The following is a 26,451-nucleotide window of genomic DNA, read 5'->3' on the forward strand; positions in this document are numbered from 1 at the left end:
TAAATACAAACATGATCCAATGAATAATTCAGCAAGCAATTATCTACAAAAATGAATGCCCGCAACACAATGAAAACAAGGAATAGCTGAACACTTTAACTGCCCTATATTTTTACAGATTGGTAAGATTTAGACCTTTCCTGCCCTACAATCTCATCATCAGTTGAGACACATCGTAGCAGATTCCACTTCAGCTTGTACTGAATTCATAGCTTAATTATTACAAGCTATTACAGACCTTCATTCTCCAGTTCCTTCAAACTCGCCACCGATTTCCTCTAGTACACAGCTGAGTGAAACCAAAGCCATGACATAAACCATGTTAAATCATTTGATTTAAATCATTGATAACAACATCTACTGGCTAATAATCTTTACTTTACTTTGTCTGGGAATACATCCTCAGCTGCTGTAATCAAAGATGTTTTTTAAAAAAATCAATCTGTGATTAATTGATCATCCATGAGAGATAGATTGCTTGTAAACACCTAAGGTTGTAAACGTCATTTCAACACTGTTTTGCTACATATCACGAATAATGAACTACTAGTTATTATAATTCCTCTAGCGCCACAAGGTCATGCACTGGCATGTATTCCTACAAGCAGGTTTTTGATTCCTGGTTTTACCACTCTTGTGATGCATTTTTATTTTAGTGGCATGGTTAACTTGATGGAAAACTTCTTTTCATCCTGATGTGGACTCTGCTCTGATTCTGTAAGTTAGGGGATATGTATGAAAGTGGAGCAGAGACCGATATGCTCAGATATGAAGACAAAGTGCTGTATAACTCTATGCATTCAGACCAGAGATGGACTCCCAGGGAAATAATTGAATATATCCTAACAATATGATGATGGACTCCCTAACAATGTCCCTGCCTACATTGTTGGGAAATGCTTGAACAACAAGATGGACCTGTGATTGCTAGCTAAGATACATCGATCTTCTACTGGCTAGTTCCCCCCACAAATGGCCACAATAGTTGGAGCAGGGCCTTGTTGAACCAGCAGCCAGGAATGCCATCTCATCTCCCATGGGAGTACTCAAGTACTCAAGTACTCCCAGGCACAGTAACAGAAGCAGAGCAGCATTCTGATAGGGGAGGTCAGCATCTCAAGGCACAGCTTAACCAGTTGTTCTACAGCACCCATCCCTGCAAGCTGCTTTTCTGAGTTGTGACTAGAGTGAAGAGGCATGTTCAGCCAATGTTAAAGCATACTGTATTATTTTAAACAATGTTTTTCACTTAATTTGATATCAAAGTTATTCAACAAACTACACCATTCAAAGCATATTCATTTTCTCTCTCCTCTGTCTCTTGTTCTATGGGTATATTCTCCTAATAAAAAGTAATGAAAAATAAAAACAGTGACACAAATTCATTCAAAATGCTAAATAAAATGGATATAAATGAAGGAAATGGATGCATGAAGAGACCTATGACATAGTAAGGGCAATAAAATAGACTTCACTGTGGGTATACATGGTCTCCAACATCGCTGTTTCAATTTTTCTGCATCAAAATTTTAGAAAATATAAGCGTGCTTGCTACATTGCTTTAGATCTTTTTAAGTAAGCCTTAAAGACCATAATACAGAATATGAGTTATACTTCTATTCATTGCCTCAAACATAGATCTAGATTACAAACACAATAGCAGGGTAGTACTTCTCACTGTTACAAATAAAGATGACCCATTTTGAGCTATTAAACATCCCTTGATGATGAATTTATTTGACAGAAATAGGAACCAAGAGAAACCAGCCTCCAGGAACTGTTAGGCTGGAAGCTGAGATTATATATAATGCCAGAGAAGAGCAGAGGGGCTTTATATCAGATGAATGGAACTAGGCCTTCCCATTGAAGAAATAATGTTACTCTAGCAGTGGAGAAGTCGGAGATTCTCTTCCACAACTCACTGTAGTGCTGTGTCTAATACTGAAAAAAAAAAGGAGACTGGAATAAGCCTTTTAAGTGGATCAGCCCAGGAAACAGAGACTCCTTAGAAGTAAAACACAAATCCTCGGCTTAGAAGTCTGGGCAGTCCAAGGGAATAGGGAATGTATCAAACAGGAAAGAAATCATAAATAGCACCTCCTAAGCCATAAGTATTTAATATGGGTCTCCAGATTCTTGTGGGTATGCACACATTTTAACAGCCCTCTGACTCCCATCTAAATGCCCACTTGCACTCGAAATGTTAGGTGTATGTGTCTTTTTCCTAATTTTCAGACAAGAGGTCCAGGGTGGTCATCGGACATAAACTAAAATCCGTGAAAAATTACTAACTGAAATGTAACTCTTGGATCAATGTACATGACATAGTAAAGGATTTGTGAGGATGACCTTAATAAACCTGTACAAAAACCACCAGTTGGGCTAAAGTCCATTTTCTGCACTGGATCTTCCATCATCTTCCTTGAGCCTCAAAACAAGCAAGCATTCAAGAGTATTAACTGTATTGTCAAAGGTGTATATGGGGAACACCAGGTAAATGTGTAAAGCCCACGTTACTAAATGTAAACAGTTACAAAAATGGTAGCACTGAGTGCTTCCTCCATGTGCTAATAGTTGCCTCAGAAGCCAAGAAACAAAAACCTGGAGAGTATACACAAAAAACCAGCAAGACAGAACACCAGGTTGATGTCTTACGTTCTTGAAGACAGCGGTACTATATCAACATTTGCTCACTTTTCAGCCATGAGTCAAAGTCATTCTTCCATGACTGACATTTTGTTCTAAACAAGATTTCATCCTTGCCCTTTAACCTCTGGCAGCACCATGGAACTTCTGAAAGTTGTTTTCCAAGCAACAAATGGAGACCGGCAGGATATACCAAAATGAAACAGTTTTCTTTAATGGGAAATGACACCAAGTGATTAAAGATTTCTATTTAATAAGTCAAGCCACAGCACAATTCTGTCACTTAACTGTCTTATTATTCTTCCTCTCTTACTTAGAGATGACATTATTCTGTTGACTCCTGCGGACAAACCCAGTAATGCTTTATTTAACTTTCAGCAACTGTTCTGAAGCTCAGCTCTTCTCAAATATACACACTCAAATCTGTCTCCCCTCCCTGTCCAGATGACCTTGTTGCCTGTTTAGATGACAAACTATTTGAAATAATTTCAATTTGCCCTGGTTCTCTACCTTTGCAGGTTTAATTAACTTCTTTAAAATACCCATATATATATATAGTAGAAGTGGTTTTCAGAAAGATTTTCTATGAATTCAATACACTGAATGATACACATATAATTATAGATAGTCAATTATACATATAGATAACTCTGTATAGCCACCTTCTTTGACTTGGCATAAGGCTTATTCGACTGACCCAAGATGGTGAGGGCATCAGTTGTACCTTTCCTTCCATTGCTCAACAGCAGTCCACTGAATTAATGTTAGCAGTTTATTTTTCCATTTACCTGAAGACTATGAGCTGTTTTTCATTTGAAACCATCAAGAACTGCTGTAACACTCAAATGTAGGCTTTGTGCAAACTTGAATTTTTCTCATACGAATTTGGAACCTTGGTTATGCGAGGTAGACATTTAACGTTCTAAATTGCTCAAACTATTTCCTAAGTGGATACAATATGTGGAATCCCCACCAACAATGTACAAGAATCCTACTTATTCTACAAACTCATCAGTATGTATGTGGTACACTCAGTATTTTATTAAAGCCAGTTTTACAGGTGAGCTTTAGTATCCCCAATAGTAACGATACTGAAAAATGTTGTATACATTTGTGATTTGTATGTCCTCTCCTCTTCAGTGAAGTATTTGTTCAAGTATTTCACCCATTCAAGTCATTTCTTTTCCTATTTTTTTAGAACTCATCATATATTTGAGATAAAATCCATGCTGGTTATCTCATTTCCAACTGAATTTTACTTTTATTCTCTTAATAACATCATTCACAGACAACTGAAGTTGTAACAGTGATGAATCCCATCTTACACAATTCACACTTTGGGTGTCATGTCTAAAAACTCCGGACCTAACGACAGGTCACAAAAAATTTCCTTATGTTTTATTCCACAACCTTTACGCTTTTACATTTTGATAATTAATCTCTTCTGGGTAATTTAAAAAAAAAAATACATGGAAAGTTTGAGTCAGATTTTTTCTTTTTTCTACCTGTGTATCTATTATCTCACAATTAAAACAGTTGTCCCCCATCCTTTCCCCGAGAACTAACTTTTATATCTGTCAAAAACTAGCCTTGTCCGAGCGGGATTCCTGTAGCTCCAGAGGTTTGTGTGCCTGTCCCTCCAATACCACCATACTGCCTTGGTTACTATTACTTCAGATTGTCTTACAATAGGGTAGTGTAATATCTCCAACTGTGTTCTCTTTCAAAACTGTTTTAAATTACTTTACTTTCCTTGCCTTTCTGTGTAAAATTTAGCATTACCTTACCCAATATTATAAGAGGATTCCTACTGGAATCTGTACTGAAACCACTAAAATATAAATATGAATATATATATATACATCACTACATATGTGTATGTATTTATTTCATGGGGAAATGACCCCTTTATTACATGTATTCTTCCAATTCATGAACACTGTTGTGGTTACTTACATCTCTGATTAGGGTTCTGACATATATATACACATCATACACATTTTAAAATTTATATGTAAATACTGTATATTTACAATTATATAAATTAAAAAGATTCTATTTCAGCTTCTTGTTGTATATTGCCAGTATCAAGGAATATGATTGGGGTCGGTGCAGGGAATAACAGGTCAGAGCTGCTGCCTGTGGCACCACCATCCCATACCCTAGGTAAACACAGTGCCAACTCACAAATGCCAGAAGAAGAGACCAAGTTCATGCTCATCACACTCGACCTACAAGTTCCAGTCTCTGTCCCTCAGCCTTGAATCTTGTGTCAAAAATCTAGCAAGTTTCATATGCAAGCCCACACAACAGCCAGTTCAACATGCTGGCAGTATATGCTTTGAGAAAAATAGAACAACATGAAAAATCTACTGCATGCTAATGTTTTATTTTTCTTTCCCCAAACAAAACAAATTCACTGTAAGCTATTCATCTTTACATCAACTTAGTAAGAAGAAAGCTTTGTAATCTCACTAAATAAATGTTAAAGCACTAAAATCAAGTCAATGCATGACAATAAATTCTTGGAAAAATCAACCTCAGAGGGTTATTAGAAGCAACTGAATAAATCTGCCATTCTTAGTATTCTAAAGATGACTACAGAAAACTGAGCTGTGACGCCCTGTCAACTCTCCCAAGGACAGTTCACAGCTATTATCACTTCAGATGCTGAGGAGAGCAGCTTGTTCACTGTAAATAAGGAATGCTTTAGGACGTTCACCCAGGTCAAGACTCAGAAAATTGTGTGACTTTGCAACAACATTATACCACCAGTATTTGCAAATTGAGACATAGAAAGTATTTTCTAGAGAGCTTCTATATGCTAATTACTATCACATACAAGGGATCTAATCACAAACATCGGAATAAAAGGAAAGTGCATGGTAGGAGCAGAAATAGAGAAGGGCAATACATTGTGAAAAGGAGAGGAACACAACATACTAAGAAGCCTGGAATTCCTTGGAATACTCACACTCCAAAAAAAGTCTCAACAATGGCTTTCCACTCCTTGTAATACAAGACAATAAATATAATGTTGTCTTGTTTCTTTCAACAAACATTACCGACAACAGTGACACGATTTCTGGCACTCTTCACCTATACACTTTCCAAACCAAGCCAATATAAACTACTTTTTTAATCAACCATTTATTTCCTAAACATGGGTATAGTATGTAGGCCACCAAGAAAATGCTGTCAAGAACGAGACTATGTATTTATACTAGATACACTGAAACCGAGCTAGTTCCGTCATTTACCACACTAAAACAAGGAGGAGTTTAATAAAAATTACTACAAAAATATGAGAAGTATAGATTCAAAAGGCGAAGACGGCAAAATGTCAAGGGGACACAGCAATGACTTTAAAACAAGAGACTACAGGGATATAAGAACACAAAATAGTTATAAAAAGATCAACCAACTGAAGTCTATGATCTAGAGGTGTCCAGGTTCAACAATTTTTGTTATATAAGCAAAGCAGTACTGAAATAAAAAGCACCACCACTGAGAAAATTAGGCACCCTATACTAACACTGCTTCAAATAAGCATTTGTGGGGGTATCAAGAAAATATTTTACTGATGGTCACACTGAATTATAAAATAGGGCATGAAAGAAAAATAAAAACTTGAGAAACAGCCACTGAAACACTGGTATTTCCTCTCTCCATAGCTCATTCTGGACAATCATAAGAACTTGGAGCGGGGAGCTTGATGCTATGGCACCAGAATCCCCATATGGATACTGGTTCAAATTCCTGATGCTCCACTTACGATCCAGCTCTCTAATGCACCTGGGAAAGCAGCAGAGGATGGCACATGTTTCTGAATCCCTATACCCATCTGGAAGACCCAAATGAAGTTCCTGGCTCTTGGCTTTGAACTGCCATTTGGGAAATGAACCAGCAGATGAAAATACCTTTCTCCCCTTCTCAGCCTTTCAAATTAAAAATATATATATGCATTTTTCATTTAAAGTCATCTAAAAGATACCATTACATTCCAAATAGAACATCTGGGCAACAAAACTCCAGTAAAATTAAGAAAATTAATTATTTGATGAAGAACTACAAAAAGCAAACTATGTAAGTGCAAGTCAAGACATCAGACAGCAGGCAATCACCATGTAAGCCTTTAAACAGCCATCAAAATTCTGCACTTACAGGTGAGTGTTGTGGTGCTGACTAACATGCGACTTTGGACACCAATGTTTCATATTCCGTATCACAGGTTTGGGCCCCTAGCTTCTCTGCTTCCAGTGCAACTTCCTGCTGATACATCAGCAAAGCAGCCAATGAAGGCAGTTCCTGGCTTCTGGGTTCAGCCTGACCCAGCTCTGGGCCTCAAAGCCTTGAGCCCCTGCATCCATGTGGGAAGGAAGCTCCTGGAGTTGCCAGGTCACTTCTGGCCATGACCACCATTTCAGGAGTGCCACTTCCATCTGCCAGTGAACGAAAAATCTTTCCTTCCCTCTCTGCATCTCTGCTTTCAAATAAAAACTTTTTTTTTTAATTTTAAAGTTAAAATGAAAGCAGAGACATTTGCTTTGATATAGTAAGCACAAAATCAGCATTTGAGACAACCTGGGCTGCCTGAACTCCAGAGTGAAACTAGTGCATGACAATGGTGACTAAAAGCTGAACGGCATTCAACCAACCAACAAGGTATAAAACTAACATCACACACATGCTGTCCGTTATTAGTGACAAGCCTAACTTTAGCAGTCATACCATACAACTCCTATTTTACATATTATCATTACCTGTGGTAATCTTTAGGCCCACAACTTTACATATAGGGTACCATATAGTTTACAAGACTAAAACGAAATTATCTGCAACAACTACACTAGATGGCCAGGCTTTTTGGAACAAAGATGCAGTAGGTAGGTCTTACTTGTTCTATTGCACTTAATACAGCATCTGATTAAAAAAGAGAGGTTCAATAAATACTCAATACCTGAGTGAAGAACACACATGAAAACATGTGAAAAAACCCACAAATAAAACAAACCCCTCAATCCTGATTGATAAAATGTTTTAACAAAGGTCTCCCAAAATATAAATCTAACATTGTTAGATTCTAAAAAACAGATGAACAGGGGAGCAAATACTAAGAAGGAAAAGAGAAATTGGAAAGGGGAAAATACTCAAAATCCAGTTTCAACCTGTGTTTTTTCCCTAAGAGCCATGACAGAAAACTATAGACAGGCAACATATTTTTCAAGCTACGAAAGTCTTCATGCATTTTTTTTCATGGTAAAATTCAAAAAAAGATTGTCTGAAATATACATTTAAATCACCAAACTCCATGCAGTGTCTTAAAACTGAAACCAGCATTGCATGCAATGACCTCGCCTTCAACCCAGTTTCCTCAGTGAATTTATAGAACAGACATTCCTCAGAGAATACTTCATCAGAGAAAGGCAATGAGGTCTTCACTGCACGCACTGTTGCCTTTTTAAAAAACCAAACAAAACATTCTGCTTTGTCAGGCTTAGAAAAAATAAAACCGATGCTACCATGCTGAGATGTAGTAAAATAAAAGCCAGTGGTTTCAAAAATAAATATAGGATATATATTATCCTTGTATTGGAGAAAATGGGTAGGCGGTCATCTGCCATCACATGTGTATCCAATTATACCCAATTACAGTTGGGCTGCACAAATCCTGAGGTTTCTTTCCTCCTGAGAGGGCTGGAAAACAAGTTTTCTTGAGGTAACAGGAAAACCAAGAGATGTCAGCTCTTTGCACATGTCCAATCAAAGCACTTCGAAGGGCAACTCTTTACACGCACCTTCATTCCAGTAAAAGATTGCTAAGAGAGAAAGACGACACAGGAAGCCAAGGGTGGGCAGATGCCGGGGCATGGATGCTGACCCTCTACCCGCAATGTCCGCATCCCAGGTGCGCTCCAATTAGTGTCCTGGCTGCTCTTCACATTGTCACAGCAAATCATGAGCAGATCTCAAGCTGTTTTAAAAGCTTTCTTCTGTCATTCCCTTAGTCAAAACACTGTCACACTGACCCAGTCATTGTTCTCTGTGAAAGGCACGGTCTTTCATAACTCAGTATCACTCTTAATGTGTTTTTCAATCTACATAAATTGCCTTTGAAATCACCTGAGATAAATTGTAAGATACTGTTTAAATAGTTCTCTCCATGGCAGCCTGCTCTAACTCAGCTGTTATCCATCATGATCCGAAGATAACGGCTCATTTCTGAACTATTGCTCTTATAATGCTATATTATAATCACGGTGCTTTGTGTGTGTTCCACGTCCCATTCTGTGTGGTTCTTAACTGCAAGCATCAAAAGAACTTAATTTTCCACCCTCAGCAGTCATGGAAGGCTTTGTATTTGTTAAATCAAAACTGAAAACTGGAAAGTAGGATTCTTTTCTTCCTTCCTCTTCCTTCCTTCCTTTTTCTATATTTCTCTCAGAAATAGTGTATCATTTTTGCAAGATTCATTTACGTTTATTTGAAAGGAAGGACAAAGAGAGAAAGATGTTCTGTCCACTGGTTCACTCTACAAGTGCCCATAACAGCCAAGCTGAGCCAATCTGAAGCAGCGAGCCAGGAGCTTCTTCCAGGTTTCCATATGGGTGCAGCATCCCAAGGCTTTGGACTGTACTCCACTGCTTTCCCAGGCCACTAGCAGAGAGCTGGATGGAAGTGGAGCAGCTGGGACATGAACCAGCACCCATATGGGATCTAAGCGCATGCACAGCAAAGACTTTAGCCACTAGGCTAATGTGCTGGGCTCTTTACTTCTCTTAAACAGCAATCTTTCATTATGAAATGTTTATTTTTAATTATAAGCATAATTTACAAAATGATAAAAGCAACTTGAAGTTGAGATTAATATAAATGACATCTAAATCTATGAACCAACATGAACAATGTGTTAACTATTATCACTCAATTAAAGTTTCCAAATGCTGTATCTAAACTTGAGCATATTTAAGTTTTTGCTTTTCATCCAACTTCAAAGTTATTCTTCATTTTTCAAACCAAATAACTGCGTTACCTAAAAAAAAAAATCCACTTTTCAGTTGGGGCAACCGAATCCTATACCATGCTAAAACTTGCAATGACTTTCTGAAGCCCATTCTATGATGTCTCTGTAACATTAGCTACATAAATTGTTTATTCTTTTTAAAAGCTTACTTAAAATAAAAATTACATAAGGAACAACTTTTGAATTTTAGCATTAACTCCCCAGCCTGGTGCTGTCTATACCTCGTAGCTGAGCTGCTCTCTTGAAAGAAATGTATTAAGCCAGCATTTCCAAGTTCTGGAGTTTAAGGATGATCGCATCACAGGTACAAGCCAACAGTGCCATCCACTGTTGCTGTGAGTTATCTTTCCAAGAGCAGTGTTACAATGCACTGAAAATAAACAACACTTTAAAATCTTATTTGTGCAATATTTAAGGGGAAAGGGAGATATTTTGGGATTCCGTTGTAGACATCCAAAAAGCAGCAAGTTTCAGGACCACTAGTTTTTACAGTCACCAGTGAAACTGTTGTAACAAGCCCAAATTTGCCATAAATACTTCAATTTCACACATTTAATTGTTTAAGTTTCATTTCATTCACAGTCCAAATTAACATACTTTTTTTTCCTTGCAAAACAATCATCTAGAACAAGAGAATTCAAACTATATGCCAGTTCAGTCAGAAAATGTTTTCAGCATTTAAGCAACACTGGTGTCACGGATATACTTAACTATTTACGGAGGGAGAGTGTGAAAGGACACAGCAATAAAAGCTACTGGAGATTTTAAGAGAAAGGGGGCTTTTATTTTTTAACTTCTAGCAGGCATTCACTTATCAACCAAAGAACTGATGACGAGTAAGATATAGTACAAGCCCAGCAGATTTTTTGCCCTAATGATAGAAAGAAAAATGAAGCGGAGAAAGGGCACTGAAGAACGGGGGATTATAATGTAGGATATAACATCCAATTTTGAAAGAAAATACTTACTAATGTGTCAGGCCACACATAATGCAGGTGACACTGGGTCTATGTGAGATGAGATCACCTGGAAGAAGTCATCTCATTTGACTCAAGCAGCTAGAAACTGACAAGATGAGTGACACTGCATGACACCTGGCTCCCAGCCCTTACCCAGCACTCCTGCACTTTCCAGAATGGACTGGGATCAGATTCTAGGCTCAGAAAACAGAGCTCAGGAGCCCGCACTCCAGTAGGGTGGAGACCAGGAACTGTAACCACTCCATAGTTTCCTCAGGGAAGAACCAACAGATGTGATAACCTCTCAATTTTTAGCTATGCAAAGGTCTTGTTAGGATAACTTTGCATTATTTTAGGAAGAATGCAGAGAGCATGACATGAACTGCAAAAGATGATATAAGCTCCCAAAGCTTAGGACTCTGAGCAGCTGGACTCAGAAAGCCCACCTCTTGGGAGGAGATCAGCTACCTTTAAGCCTGGGCTAACAGAGGTTTTGCTAATTAGCATAACCAAGGTGGAAATAAGTTTTCACTTTTTAAAGTAGCAACTATTAACCACCTGTGGTTAACTAACAGGATTAAAAATGATAAAATAGGACATCGTTAGTGAAAGCAGCAGCACTGGAAAACACTTGGAGTGGCTAAAATAATGTACAAACAGGGGAAAGAAGTTTGCAACACAGAAGCCAGGAGCAGTGTTTCTCCAACAATCTACACGAACAAACCAAGATTGTTACTGTCAACTGCTCATAAACCAGTATTTGTGTAAAATACAATGCGAGTGAATATTAAGATATGATAGCAACATTGAACTGTGCTGTTTGCAAGTGCTGGCTCCTTCCTTCCACATTCACCATAGAGCAGCACTGGTCCCCAGAACACACTGTGGGGAGTACTGGCCCAGACCAGTAATGCTGGGATTTCAGTCTGATCCCTAATCCACCCACACTGAAGACACAGGGGCTGAAGTGGACAAAGGATTCAGCTTGTCCCTACAGAAACACTGACTGTAGCCTGGCTCAAGGGAAAGCAGTAGCAAACAGCTGAAGGTCTTGGGACCCTGAACCCTCATGGGAGACCTGGAAGAAGCTCCTGGCTTCAGATTGGCTCAGCTCTGGCTGTTGTGGTCACTTGGGGAGTGAATCAGCAGACAGAAGATCTCTGTCTCTCCTCCTCTCTATTTATCTGACTTTCCAATGAATAAATAAATCTTCTTTAAAAAGTCATACTGAGTCCAATACTAAATCTTTGCCTCTCATGCACCATATGCCATATGGGCGCTGGTTTGTGCCCAGGCAGCTCTACTTCCCATCCAGCTCCCTGCTTGTGGCTTTGGAAAGCAATCAAGGAAGGTCCAAAGCCTTGGGACCCTGCACCTACTTGGGAGAATTGGAAGAAGCTCCTGGTTCCTGTCTCTGGATTAGCTCAGCTCTGGCCATTATGCCCACTTAGGGAGTGAACCGGAAGTGGGCAGAAGTTCTCTGTCTCTCCTCTGTGTAAATCCGATTTCCCAAGACAAGAAAACAAGAACAAGAACAGGACAGGAACAAGAACAAGAGGATGATGAGGAGGAGGAGGAACAAGAGGAAGAAGAAGAGGAAGAGGAAGAAGAAGAGGGACAAGAAGAGGAAGAGGAAGGAGGAGGAGGAGGCATTGCTACATGGGATTAAACCTGCATTCTTATTCATTTACTCTTTCAAGTAATTACAGAGAGATTCTGTCTCCAACACAGAAACAGAGAATAGTAAAACCTAGAATGTACAGGAAGAAAGCAAAAATATTCCAGCTAAGATGTTATTTTCTCAAAGCTAAGATGTTATATGGTAGGGGTAGGGGAGAGGAGTTATACACACTTTTTAAAGGTGCTAATAATTCAAGTATGTAATTAACCTCAAAGAAAATTACATTCCCCGACAAGGTTCCTAAATTTGTCCTTTTACGTCCGACTTACAGAAAATAAGAAAAGATCAAGTCTTGAATGGAAAGTATCAGTGGAATATTACAGCGGGAGGCAGTATTTCTAAGATGTGTTTAGCCTGGAGGAAGATTTCAAATCTCTAAACCAGGGATAACCCGATAGGCATATCTACAAAATGATAGAACTTATATTTAAACTGCTAAGTAGCAACTGAATCTTGGCTTTGGAAGATAAAAACTGCCAAAAGATTATCAGAACTGATAACTTTAACAGTGATGGAGAAGGCAAAATAAAACTCAGATTCTCTTTATGACCTAATTTCCATTTTTTTTTTTTAAACTTCGATGCCCTACACAATTACCTCACCATCTGTCTCCGTACTCCATTCCCACGGTTAGAAAGTAAGAAACCTAGGGGTCAGTGCTGTGTCTCAACAGGGTAATCCTCTACCGTGTGACTGGCATTGCACATGGGCACTGGTTCCTAAGCAGACTGCCCTACCGCGGATCCAGCTCTCTGCTTATAGCCCGTGGAGGCAGCAGAGGATGGCTTGGAAGCAGGTGCACCCACATGCAAGATGTGAAAGAAGCGCCTTGCTTCTGGTTTAGAACCAGCTCAGCTCTGGACTTTAGGGCCATGAGGCCAGTGAGTCAGCAGATGGAATACCTCTCCTGTGTAAAATCTGCCTTTCAAATGCAAATAAATGAATTTTTAAACAAAAATAAAACATCCCCTCAATTGTGCCTCAGAGAAACATTGAACTATTAAATATTAGCTCTCTTTTGGTTAATGCAGATGTCAGCCCCACTACTGACTCTGGGGACACTTTCTCTTAATTCAATATAGATACACAAATATTTCAGAACTACGACCTCCTCTACTTATTTAATCAGAAGAAGCAAATACTCTGGCAAGAATCCTTAAATTTTGTTTCTTCAGAAACTCCAGTACTTCTGGTCAAATATCTATTAGAATCTAACATGTTTAGATAGTTTCTAGGTGGAACCACTAGCGGAGGAGAGGGAAGGAGGAAGTGAAGCAGGCAGGAAACCAAGGCTAAAAGAATGCCCCAAGTCCTTGTGATGGGTGAATGACCCTATCTCAGGTCAACATCCGGGAAAAAAAAAAAAAGATTGTGCTTGAGTTAACTAAGCCATATGAAATGTCCCACCTGCATTTTGTCTGCTAAGGTGAAATGGCCAGGATTTTCCCAGAGATGAAAATAACGAGTTCTCCTGCTTACTCAGTCTGCCACTCCAGTCTTCAGGAAGTCACAATACCATCTTTCTTCCTTCCCAATTCTACCGTTCCTGTTTTTCCCCTCGCATTTTAATGGCTACCCTCTGGCTCTAAACAAGGATAGAGATCTTCCTGTTCTTTTAAGAACACATCACATTTTGCGGTTTTATTTCTGCAGAGTAACCTGCTTTGTCAGAGCTTACTGATTTCACCCGAGTCTTTCATTCGAACAATCCAACGAAAGGGCTCACTGTTCTCAGTGCTGTACCTCCTTATCGAGCTGGAGGGACATGCTACCACCTGACTACCTCTATGTTATAGAGGACATCTTCGCGTCCTGCCTGCAGGCACTGGCCACTCCCCATTAGTATCCCATCCACTCTCTTCTATCCAAGGGGTGGCCCTCTCTTCTTCCTGCCAGCCTGTCTTTGGAACTGTCAATACCCTGGTTTCAAAAACTGCCCTGGATTATGCCAAAGCTCATATTTATTAGCAGTTCTGTCATGCGTGTTTTCCATTCCCCAAACTACCCTGGGGCCCTCACTCCTTCCACCAGGTTCTTCAAGGAGTTCTTCAAGAACACTGTTAAGGGTTCTCCTTGCCAGTCTGTCCCTACACCACATCAACACACACTGGCATCAGAACAATCCTCCTCACACACTCCATGACTATCCCTCACCTCGGCACGCCGCATCCTGCAGCAGCTGAGTAAGCATGGGGAAGTCCCAGGCTCCACTTAGCGGATACCTGGCCTCACAATTCCTCAGAATGCAGGAAACCCCAGGACTAGTGGACAAAATCATTCTCCTCCCAGGTGATGTGCAGTGTCCTTACCTGCGCTTGTTCTTTTTCTTCTCTCTTCCTACCCTTTTGCTTATTTCCTTAAGAATAATGGTCCTCTAAGGACATTCTCATCTTAACCTCTGCAGCTTTTCACGGCAAGGAATAATAAAGTTACAGATGAAACAAAGTTGCTAATCAGCAAGGATTCAAACAGAGAGGCTAGTTGGGATGGTCCAGGTGGGCTCAGGGAAATCACATAAGGTGGAAGAGTCAGAAAGTCAGAGGAGGATGTAATTAGGAAAGCAGTAACAGCTGGCCTCAGAGCCAGATAAGAAGCCTGGAGCATCAGGAAAGTGGGTGGGGTTTTAGATGCTGACTAAGCAAGGCAACTGATTATCCTCCTCTGGCTCCAAACATCACCCAGCTAACCACCTGGATTTAGTATTGTAATACTTCTGTTAGACATCAAATTCCAGAACTGTAACATAAATTTGTGTTCTTGAAAGAATAGGTGTCTGCTGCATTTGTTACTGCAGCAATAAAAACTTAGTAAACCTTCCTTGTATCATCATCAAAATTCTATCCTCCTCTAATGAGGTGTCTGTTGCCACAAGTGCCCTCCATGCCAACTGTAGCAGATGCTGAGTCTTCATTTCTCAAAACTTTCCAGCATATCTGGCAGGATTTAACAGGTGAATTTCTGTCTTACCCACCTATCATGAATCAGCCAAACTGTGCTTGATTTTCCTCATTGGCAATACATCTCTCACGACTGTTGGAAGAGTTAATTTCAGAAAACATTAATATGCATGACTTTCAGTCTTGTCTATATAACTGATCGATAGATCAGCAAAGCATGTACCTATTCATGTTTATTTTCTGTACTGTTTTCATACTGGGAAAGCCTGGAAATAGTTGTATTTGAAAACTGACTGTTCACCTCAAAAGAACACTGTACACTAATGAATCAACTAGAATAAAATTAATATACTCACCATAGTAAACAGTTGCCAACAGAGGGTATAAAGAAAAAAGTGTTATTTAACCAGTAAAAAGCAACTTCATAAATAGAGAACAGTTATTAAAGGTTGCTAAAAATTTATGTGAAAGGCAAAGACACTGAAAAGAATCAGAGAGAGAGAGATCTTCCATTCGCTGATGCTCTCTCCAAATCCCTGCACCGCCAAGCCTGGGCCAGGCCAATGTGAGAGCCAGGAACACAGTCCCTGTCGCCCAGCTGGGTAGCATGGACCAAACTACTTGAGCTGATGCCTCCTCAGGTAAGCATCAGCAGCAAGTCTGAATCGAAACAGAGCCAGGACTTGAACCCAGGCACTCGGATGAGATGTGGACATCCACAAAAACCATCTTAAACACTATGCCAAATGCCCATCCCTCTATTACTGTTGTTATTACTCTGGAAGATAAACAACCAGAAGAGTCATTGTGTATACCGTCTCCAAACAAGCAGTATGCAGCTGATCAAAATACAGCATTATCTGAAAGTGCCACTTTGCTCTCTAATGCAAGTAAAGTACTGTCCATTTTAAGTTTTAAATTAAAAACATAATGAAGCATAACAGTCGTAGAGTCTAAAGGCAACTTGCATAATTCACTAGTATGTGTAATAAAACTTGCAGGGAATGAAATCAATTTCCTTAAGAAAAAATGGAAAATTTATATGAAATTTGTAAGCCCATATCCAAAAGGAAAGAAGACTTTGAAAGGCTCTGAGCTCTTGATGAGAAGCATAATCTTATACGGACCAAAGCATTGTGGGTATACACATTTTCAAACATTCAAAAGTAAATAGAAAGGCAATAAGCTCCACTAAGTGGATTTTAAAAATGAACTCGGAGCCAGGATGCTATAGGACAACACACTAGACAAACAGAATACGTCTATCTGAGAGCCAGTGATAAGACAGCAGCCGACTCAGAAAATGCAGTCAGGGAACGGTGGAAACACATCTCCATTCAGAAACACAAAGCAAGTTATCTTTGCACGCTATTTGCTAACTTACTTAGGAAGGGTAAATCATACATGTTACTGTGAGAAATACAAGAGGATGAGAGAGTGACAGTAAATATCCAGTGAGCCTTCAATGGACGATAACGTAGTTTCATTTGAGAATATTCTAAACCCATGAACAGGGAAATTCATGTAATACACATGAAAAACCCACAATGCTATTTATACTGATTAGCTAAAACAAATGTTCTAAAATTTTAATACATCTTTCAATTTACTAGAAGCTGTGAAAGAACATGAAAAGGCCGCAGTGACCCAATGTGATAGCCTAGTGACTAAAAGCCCTTACCTTGCATGCGCTGGGATCCAAAATGGGATCCCAACTGTTCGACTTCCTATTCAGCTCCCTTTTGGTGGCCTGAGAAAGTAGTAGAGGATGGCCCAAGGCCAGGAAGTCTGCACCCACATGGGAGACCTGGAAGAAGCTCCTGGCTTCAGATTAGCTCAGTTCTGGCCATTGCACCATCTGGAGACTGAACCAGCAGATGGAAGATCTTTCTCCGTCTCTCCTCCTCTATGTGTATCTTTCCGATAAAAATCAGTCTTTAAAAAAAGGGTTGCAAAAGGGACTGATATTGTGGCATACATCAACACCGGCATGCCATATAAATGTTGGTACAAGTCCCAGCTACTCCATTTCTGATCCAGTTCCCTGCTAATGCACCTAGGAAAATAGAGAAGATGGCTCAAGTGTCAGGGGGCCCACACCTATGTTGCAAGAACCACATGGAGTTTCAGGTTACTTGCTTCAGCTTGGTCCAGCTCCAACTGTTGTAGCCATTTGGAGAGTAAATTACCAGATAATCTCTCTAAATTTGCCTTTCATATAAATCTTTGAAAAGAAGTTTGCAGAAAAATGAAATCTAAAGGTATGTTTACTTTAGTGTCCAAAAACTTTGGAAGACACGTACAGCTGATGTTACAAATTTTTTGGCACCAAAATAAACTTAGCCCTTCCACACCACCCAGGTATAAATGATACAGTGGGAAATGTCACGACTGTGTTAAAGAGGGGCAGTGGTAGATACACAAAGACAGAGGATACAGTCAGCTAGTTTTGGAGGGAGAACAAAATAGCCTCCCATCAAAAAGACATAAAGCTAAGTGGAGAAGGCTCCTAACCTGGAAAACAGAGAAGGAAAAACATGCCACCATGGCCCCCACCCAGCAGAGGGGCCCCTCACCCACTGAGGATGTCAAGTAGCTCAGAGCAACTGAACACTGGAATGAGGAGGAGGCAGCTGTTAACGAACATGTACCTGGAGACTACATAAACTGGAGACAGATACTCCACAGGTCCAAACAAGTCATGAAGTCGACTGCAAGAGACACAATAGCTTTCACCTAGAAGAGGTTGACAGGCTGTGAAATATTGAAGGCCAACAAATCCTGCACAAACCAAGACAGATTTGACTTCAGTCTTCCACAGGAACTGTTTGGGAGACAGTAAGTGTAGTTGTCCAATGGCCAGGAAGCCAGTAATGAAGAGAATGTAGCACATGCCTGTTAAATGCCATCACTATCTACCTCAAGAAATGAATATTTATCAAACCCCTAACAATCTAAAATCACTACCACCATGGAGCACTCATGCCAGGAAGGAGAAAGAATCACAGTGCAAGTAACGTCCATTATGTTGAAGCTACAGAGGTCCTTAAGGAAAGGGGGAACTAAGGAAGGCCACAATCCGCAACAGCAAATCAGAAGTTAACAAAGAAAGTACTGCAAGGTGTCAAGGAAGAGAAATGAAAAAGAAAAAAACAAACAAAAACCCAGCTAACAGCCAGTGTGGATAACAAGACCCTGGCTAAGAGGAAAGACCAAAGCCCTACTGCGGTAAAACAGCTGGACTCCTCACCACCAAATTTTGGTTTAATCACTAGTTTCGGGCTTGACAAATTCAAATTTTCAAATGCTCAAACACTGAAGCCCTGGCAACAAATTCACAAGTCAATCAAATGCCACTCAAGAAATTTAGGCACATTTTAAACCTCTGCCAATCTTTTTTTAAATGATTTTTAAAATTATTTCTTTATTGTTTATTTACAAGGCAAAGTGAGAGAGAGGGCAAGGGAGAAGCAGAAATATTCCATAGGCTGGTTTACTCCCCAAATGGTCACCAACAGCCAAGTCTGGTCCAGGATAAAGTTATAAGCCTGGAATTCCATCCGAGTCTCCTAGGTGACTGGACGGCACCCAAATCCTTAGGACACAGTCTGCTGATTTCAAAGCACATGAGAAGGAAGTAGACAGAAAGCAGAGCAAATTAGGATTCTGATACAGTAGACCAGCATTGGCAAGCAGGAGCTTGAATTGCTACATCACAATCCCAGCTCCCTTTAGCAGTCTTTCGTATTAGTGTGAAGAGGGAACCAGCATCGTAAACAGCAGGAGAATGACTAGCAGCAACACAGCTACAGTAACGAAACGGGGAAAAAAGAAAGCACTGAGTCACAGAGACAGACACATGCTATAAAAGGAAAGCCAAGCTCCTCTTATTTTAACTGGGAAGAAATACAAGGAAATAAGGGGACAGAAGGAGAACCATTTCAAAATGGAGGGAAAGAAGTCAAAATGAAGAGGAAGTTTACATTCACAAAAGTGACCAGAAGATCTACAAGTTAAGCTCTGCGTAACAGAAGCCCTTGATTCACCAAATTTAGAGAACACAATCACCTTTTCAGAGACTGTTAGAATTTATTTTAAAAACCCAAGTGTAACAAATGCCAATAAAACAAAGTATGAATGAACACACCAAGAACATAATCAGGAAAGATTTCAGACCAAAATATGGAAATTAAATCATTGCTTATTCTGTGATGCTTTTCATCTTGGAAACTTATAAGACTATCATTTTAAATATGCATTTCAGATAGTCATCAAAACATGGTTAGTCATTTGGGAAACAGTGACTACAACCTTACTTTAAAAAGCAGTCAAAGATGATGATCAGTATATTAAACATTCCATGGGGAAAAACGTTATAAAATAGATTTAACCAAGGGCATACATAACTAGAAAGTGAAATCCATGTTTATTATCAAAAAGAAGACGATTATTAGTCCAAGACATAAAATTCTGCTGCAAGAGTAAGCGTACCTGCCAGGAACATTTCAGAAGGACATCTTACAACTACAGCTACTGCTTTACAGATCTGTATGATTTTTTCTTCTTTCCCAAGAAAATGTTCACCTAATTTTCTGTGTCAAACGTCCAGGAGAAAAACTGAATTCTTAGAATATATTGACTATTTCATGAGATGAGTGCAAGGAAGGCTTACCCGGTATTGATGGAGATGATTTCTATCAGTGGATTCTTCCTAATCTTTGGCAAATCCAGTCGTGCTCCCCCCAGCCGCCTTCCGTTCTCCTTTTTCTGACCCAGCAGTCTCACAGAGTGACCTTCCAATCAAACACAGATATACATTAGCAAGGATAATACAACTTCAGTTCAGTTTTCAACAAATGTGTGTTTGCCTTCACATTTCGATGTGGGAGTGGGAAGCAAACAACCTACAGAAGATGCCATCGTTGGAAACTCAGGAATATTGTCAAAAAGAACAACAGTCACGTTTAAGGCTTATACTTAGATGTGCCTTGTGGGGCCACTGCAGTGGCACAGATTAAGACACCAGTGGCAATAACAACATCGCAGTCCTAGCTGCTCCACTCCACATTGGATCCAGCTCTCAGCTAACCTGCCTTGCAAACCAAGTAGCGGAAGACGGTCCAATTGTTTGGGTTCCTGCCAGCCATAAGGAAGAGACTGACAGACATGAGGGTCCTGACTTCAGACTACCCGGCCCTGGCAACTGCAGTCATTTGGGGATGAACCAGTAGATGGAAGATCTTTCTCTCTCCGCCTTTCAAATTATTAAATATTTTTAAAGTGCCTTGCTTATATTATTTGCACACTTTTACTTCAGAGATGAGAAAGCAAAATAAAATCCTCAAAATATCATTCCACAAGTGTGACTGCTCCCCAGTGAAGCAAACATCAAACTAAAGCAGTAAACAATCAAGACTGAGAAAAAAAAATTGTACTTTAGGGCTCACTTGGCTAAAACAGACACAACTTTCTAAATGTGTATAAAATGTCACATTAGAAACATTTTTATAGTTCCTTTTTAAAAAGACTTATTTGAAAGGCAGATTTTTTACAGACAGTGAGGTCTTCCATCCATTGGTTCATTTCCCACATGGCTGGAGTATCCAGAGTGGAGGTGAGCTGAGCTGAAGCCAGGAGCCAGGAGCCTCCTCCCAGCCTCCCAACTGAGAACACTGGTCCAAGGTCTCAGATCATCCTTTTGTTTTACCAGGTCATAGGCAGAAAAGTGGGTAAGAAGTGGAGCGGCCAGGACATGACTCAGTGTCCATGTAGGATGTCAGCACTTTATAGGCAGAGGATTTTCATAGTTCTGAGGTGTATTCTATATCCTATAAAGTTCACTCACTGTGGGCATGCAATTTAATGATTCTCTATTTTTATAGCTTTGCAATCACTAACCCAGTTTAAGAATAATTCAATCATCCCAAAATTCCCTCAAGATTATAAATAGTTCAACTCTCTCTGCATACCACAAGCAAGTAAGGTGTGTTTTGTTAATCCCTTCACTAGCTGATAGACATGGGTGTGAATCCAACAAATTGCATTTACCAAAAAGCTTCTATGAAGATTTATATACCAATGTTTGTATGACCATGTTCTCACTGGACTTGGGGAGAAACGTGGGGAGGAATTTCTAAGACCTGTGATAAATTGATATTTATTAAGATGTGCTTTCCTGACTCTTATGGTTGGTACCATTTAATAATCTGGCCAGCAATCAATCAAGTTTCAGATTTTCTATATCACTGCAAACATCTCACATTGTAACTTTTCTTTGGTAACAGCCAAAATGGTAATGAAATATGATTGTAGTTTGGAAAATACACATAACTTGCCAAATGTATTTCCTCAGAAATGGTTAATTCTAATATGCTAACTTGATTGGACAACAGAGTGCCCAAATATTTTGAACAGTTATTGCTCCGGATCTTTCTAGGCTGGTATTTCTGGGTGAGATTAACATTGGATTTGGTTGATTAAGCAAAGATGATGTGCTGTAATGAGTGGGCCGCACTCCCTCAGTTGAAAGCCTGAAGGGAACAGAAAGAGGAGCAAGAGTCAGTTCCTCTGGACTGACTGCAGGAGCTACAACACTGGTCCTTCGCAGCCTGCACTCACATGCAGCGCCCTTCTTCAGTCACAAGTATGTTTGCCCGTGGAGTGGAACCTACACCACCAGCTCTCCCAGCTCTCAGGTTCTCAGAGTACACATCGCCTTTCCAGCATCTCCAGCTCCTGTTGTGGGTTGGGCAACTTCCCAGTCTCCACAATTGCACACATCAGTTTCGTGTAATGCATCTCTCCACTTTCAGCATGTTAATTAGTATCAACTAAATGCATAACACTCTCCCCCTCCCCAGTTTTCCAACATTTTAACTGCAATATTGCCATTACTGAATTGTAAGAATTCATAGAGAAAGCCATTCTTATCCAAAGATTGCACATTTGCAGATTCAAGCAACCAATGATAATATTCCAAGTCATTTACTATACTAACCATATACAATTTGCTTGTCACTATTCCCTAAGCAATACAGACTAACAACTACTTACATACCATTTACATTGCATTGCATCTACATCTGTAGATGACTTAAAGAATATAGGAGGATATCCAGAGAGCTATGCCAATAGTATGACATTTCTATCAAGCGACACTCAGCATGTGCAGAATTTGGTATCCCAGAGGGGCCCTGGAATCAATCCTCTGCAGATACTGAGGAACAATTGCACACTGTGGTTACAAGAATTCTATCAGATATATGATATGTAAATATTTTCTCAAGCTGTGACTTATATTTTCATTTTCATGATAGCATCTTTCGGAAAAAATGTTCAATTTAATTAAGCTCAATTTATCTTGTTATTTCTTTGATGGCTCATGCTCTTGCTATCACATGTAAGAACGCGACCTACCCTTAAGGCACAAGGATGTCTCATATTTTCTTACGAGTGCTTTATTGTTTTAGCTCTTATATTTAAGTCAAGGATCTGCTTTAATGCTTCTGTGTATAAGTTCCTACTTTTTTAAGATGGACATTCAATTGTTTCATACTTATTTCCTTTACTTCTTTTTTTTTTTTTTGTGCTTCAGTAATGCCTATTAACATAAAAGCTGCTTAAGGCCGAAAAACATGGTGCTATAACCATTGTTTTATATGATTGTATTTTTATAACAAAGGAATATTCAACAGTACTTACATGTATCCAAATGTCATTTCCAGCCCTTGCAATTTGTTACAATTTGATACTCCTTGCTTTCTGCCTCAAGAACTTTAAAAAATGCCTGATGAAACAACTTAGCTATCAACAACTCCTGCAATTCTTTGTTTATTCAGTTCTATCTCACTTTGCTTCATTTATTAAAAATAGTTTTGTCAAAAATACAACTGACAGTTGGCAATCTTTTTCATTAAGCTTTGAATATAACATTCTATATCTTTATGGTTTCTGGCATCAACCATACATTTCTTTGTTGCTCCCCTGTGTAAGTCATTTCTTCTCCTATGCTTTCAAGAGCTTTTCCTTTCAATGCTTTGTAAGTTTTCTAGCTCTGGATCTCTGACTATCCTATAGCAGATTCCATGAACTTTTTGCATTAATAAAGTAACATCTATCACCCAAATTGCGAAGCTCTCACCATTTTTTAAAAATGATTTTCTTCTATAATTGTCATGACACATTTATTGGCATTCTAGATATCCCATAAATCTTTCAAGCTGTTTTAGTCAGAGTTCCCTAAAGAGACAAAATGCATGTGTGTGTATATATGTATATATATGTATATATATGTATATATATGTATATATATATATATTCACAGAGATACATAAAAAGGACTTCACTGGGAAAATTGTATCACATGATTATATTGGCTACAAAGACCCGTGAAGGGCCATGAGACATAAGCCAGAGAATCAAGGAATCCAGTCACATGGTTCATCCCAAGTCTCAAATCTCAGAATCCAGGAAATCAATGGTGCAATTCTGTCCAAAGCTAGAGTTTCAAGAGCCTAGAAGGCCACTGGTGTGAGTCCCAGAGTCAGGCCACAGAACCTGACCTATGAAGCCCCAGTGCAGAAAAGGAACTGCTTCCCAGCACTGCAGCACACAGGGCAGGAATCCTCTCTTTTACGTTGCAGCCTGGCACCTGAGCTCACTGGATGATGCCTACCCAGACTGAGCATTGATCCTCTCCTACTCCGCCCACTGACGCATTCTAATCTTCTCTGAAGGCACCCTCACTGAGGCACACCCTGGACAAGCCAATCTTTCTAATATAAAGGAAAACCACCTAGGAATCCCTTGCAGAAGAGGTATAAACTTAGTCTTACTAAAGTGTTGGGAGTCAACACTGCTTCACTGGCTTTCTGAGTATCACTTATTCTCACAAACACTTGTAAGTGCGGTGAGGACATTTCGAGGATTAGCAGAGTAACATGTTGATTCGTTTTTGACCATTTGTCCAGCTTTATTGTTGCTTTTGGGAGAACGATCTGATGGCCTATTCATGAATTCACGCCAGAGGCAAATCAAATACAGCTTTTTAAAATCAATTATTAAAAATATCTTCAAATACAGATCGATTACAGAATCAAGACTAAGCAATTATATATGTTTCATTGCCTCTCATTTCGGAAACATGCATTGCTTAAACATCTGCTGTACAGATAGCTTTTCAAAACCAGAAGTAATAAAACCATCAGTCACAGCTTTTTTACACTAATGACTTTAATAAGAAACACTAATACTTCATTCATCCTAAAATTTTTTGCTCTGACATGAAAATGTAACTAAAGTCAAGGAAGCATCTAGCAAATGAAATTCCTCAGATTTTGAAGATAAGTCAAACTCATCAAAAGTCCAGTTAATGAAGAGGTGAGCAAGATTGGCATGATAACAGTGCTCTATGAGATGTCAAAAGTTCAATAATGAGTACACAAAGGCATGCCATTTTCATACTAGCATGAGACAGATTTCATTATATCCTGCTGAGACTCTGGTAATACGCAGCCTGCACTAATAACATTTGATAAATTATTCATCTGCACTATCTACATGCAAATAAAGGAACATATCTGTGCATGATGATATAATGAGTTATTTTCCAATCCATTAATTATAATTCCAATCCAAATCATTAAAAAGTAGGTCTAACAATCAGCTATTTTTAATTGAAAAATATAGTACACTGAAAACAAAGGAGGAAGTACATTAAAAACTGTTTCCTATATGTGGCCCAAGATAAACTACAGAAAAATCAACCACAGAATTATTTTCTTAAAAAAATATATAGTGAAATAAGTCTTGTGTTTGTGATACAACACTGCTTATAAAATACTATTTCAAATTGAACGTTGTTGCTTCAAATTAATTCCTTAAATGCATAGGCCATGACCTAAAAACAAATACTGTCAATCATTACCTATCTTACGTGCAATTATAGGTAGACTTCTAAAACAAACAAATTTGACAGAGTGAAGAATAAAACTGAAGCAGGTGTCTTGAACAACATATCTTTCTAAAGAAAGTAAAAGAAAACAAGGGCCCAAGAAACATGCTGAGAAAGTCAGGAAATTAAAAGTGAAAGGGAAATTCTCCAAACAGCATGTTCGTTTTGAAGGGAAGTGAAGCAAAGACCACAAGTACACAAAAACAAATTCCAAGGGTAAGGACAGCTTTTGTGATTCCTGTGAATTTCATCACCCTTCTGTCAGGAATGAAGAGGGAGGGGAGAACAGAAATCTGAGCAAGGGCATTCAAGAAGAGAGGGAAATGTTTATCTCCTGTTATCATTTCAATCATGTAATAAAATGAAAGAAGGAAACATTATTAGAAACAGATGGGAAGAATGATGCACCAGGCGACAAGACCAGCTAATAATGACACAAAACGACTGACAAGATGGCAATAGAGATGTAAAATGATTGACACAGATATGCCACTTTAACAGAAGAATTAAAAAAAAAAAGACACTCCATACATAGTGGGATATACTAAATGTTAGCTCGGAGATCTTCAATCTTTTCCACTTTAAATGCAAATTCACGTTTCAATCCCTCTAAATAATGGTCAAACATGTCTCTGTGGGTTTATTAACTATCTTTAATAAACAGCCCCCTAAGTTGTTACTTACAAGTGTCACATAAAATTCAACCCTGTTAAATTCAATTCTAAGCCTTGAGGCTGTCAGTAGTTATTTATAAAACAGCCACAAAACCCTGATTCCATGCTGGTTTCTACATTTGATTTAATCCACTTTTTAAAGAATGTTACTAAACTGTTTTTATCACAGCTACCATTCGTATGTGTCAAAAATTTTCAAGCAAGAAGCTAACTTCTCTGTAATTCACTATCATGTGCACATCTCTGCATTCATGACCCCGGAAAACCTCTAGGAAGAAAAACTCAAACACTGTACTGTACTTGAACAATCACTGCTATCGTGGATGAACCAAGGCTCAATGCTGTCTACAGATACCGAAAACCAGAAATCTTTCCTAATTCACATAGTGCTAAATGCATTGAGCATTACTAGATTGTACTGAATCCATCTCATCGATAAATACTTGACAACCGAATCTGCCAATGTTATCAGCAAGTCCATTAACGGTCACTCTCACACACACACACACACACACACACAAATCCTTGAAACATGCAAAATGCGTATTAGCAAAGACATGTTTTTGACACAAACCAATATTTCCCCCTTTATTCTCACGAACTATGTCATGCATTGTA

At 39.1% G+C, this 26,451-nt stretch overlaps 1 protein-coding gene across 2 annotated transcripts in view; it reads right to left on the reverse strand.

Moving 5' to 3' along the window:
• Positions 1-26,451, reverse strand: part of CDKAL1 (CDK5 regulatory subunit associated protein 1 like 1) — a 648,926-nt gene that overhangs the window by 411,164 nt on the left and 211,311 nt on the right. For both annotated transcript variants that reach the window (XM_058667489.1, XM_058667500.1), the window contains exon 7: positions 19,880-20,000. In XM_058667489.1, the coding sequence (XP_058523472.1) occupies positions 19,880-20,000 (121 nt within the window). The remainder of the gene's footprint in view (positions 1-19,879; positions 20,001-26,451) is intronic.

Source organism: Ochotona princeps, chromosome 1 (genome assembly GCF_030435755.1).
Source record: "Ochotona princeps isolate mOchPri1 chromosome 1, mOchPri1.hap1, whole genome shotgun sequence".
NCBI lineage: Eukaryota > Metazoa > Chordata > Mammalia > Lagomorpha > Ochotonidae > Ochotona > Ochotona princeps.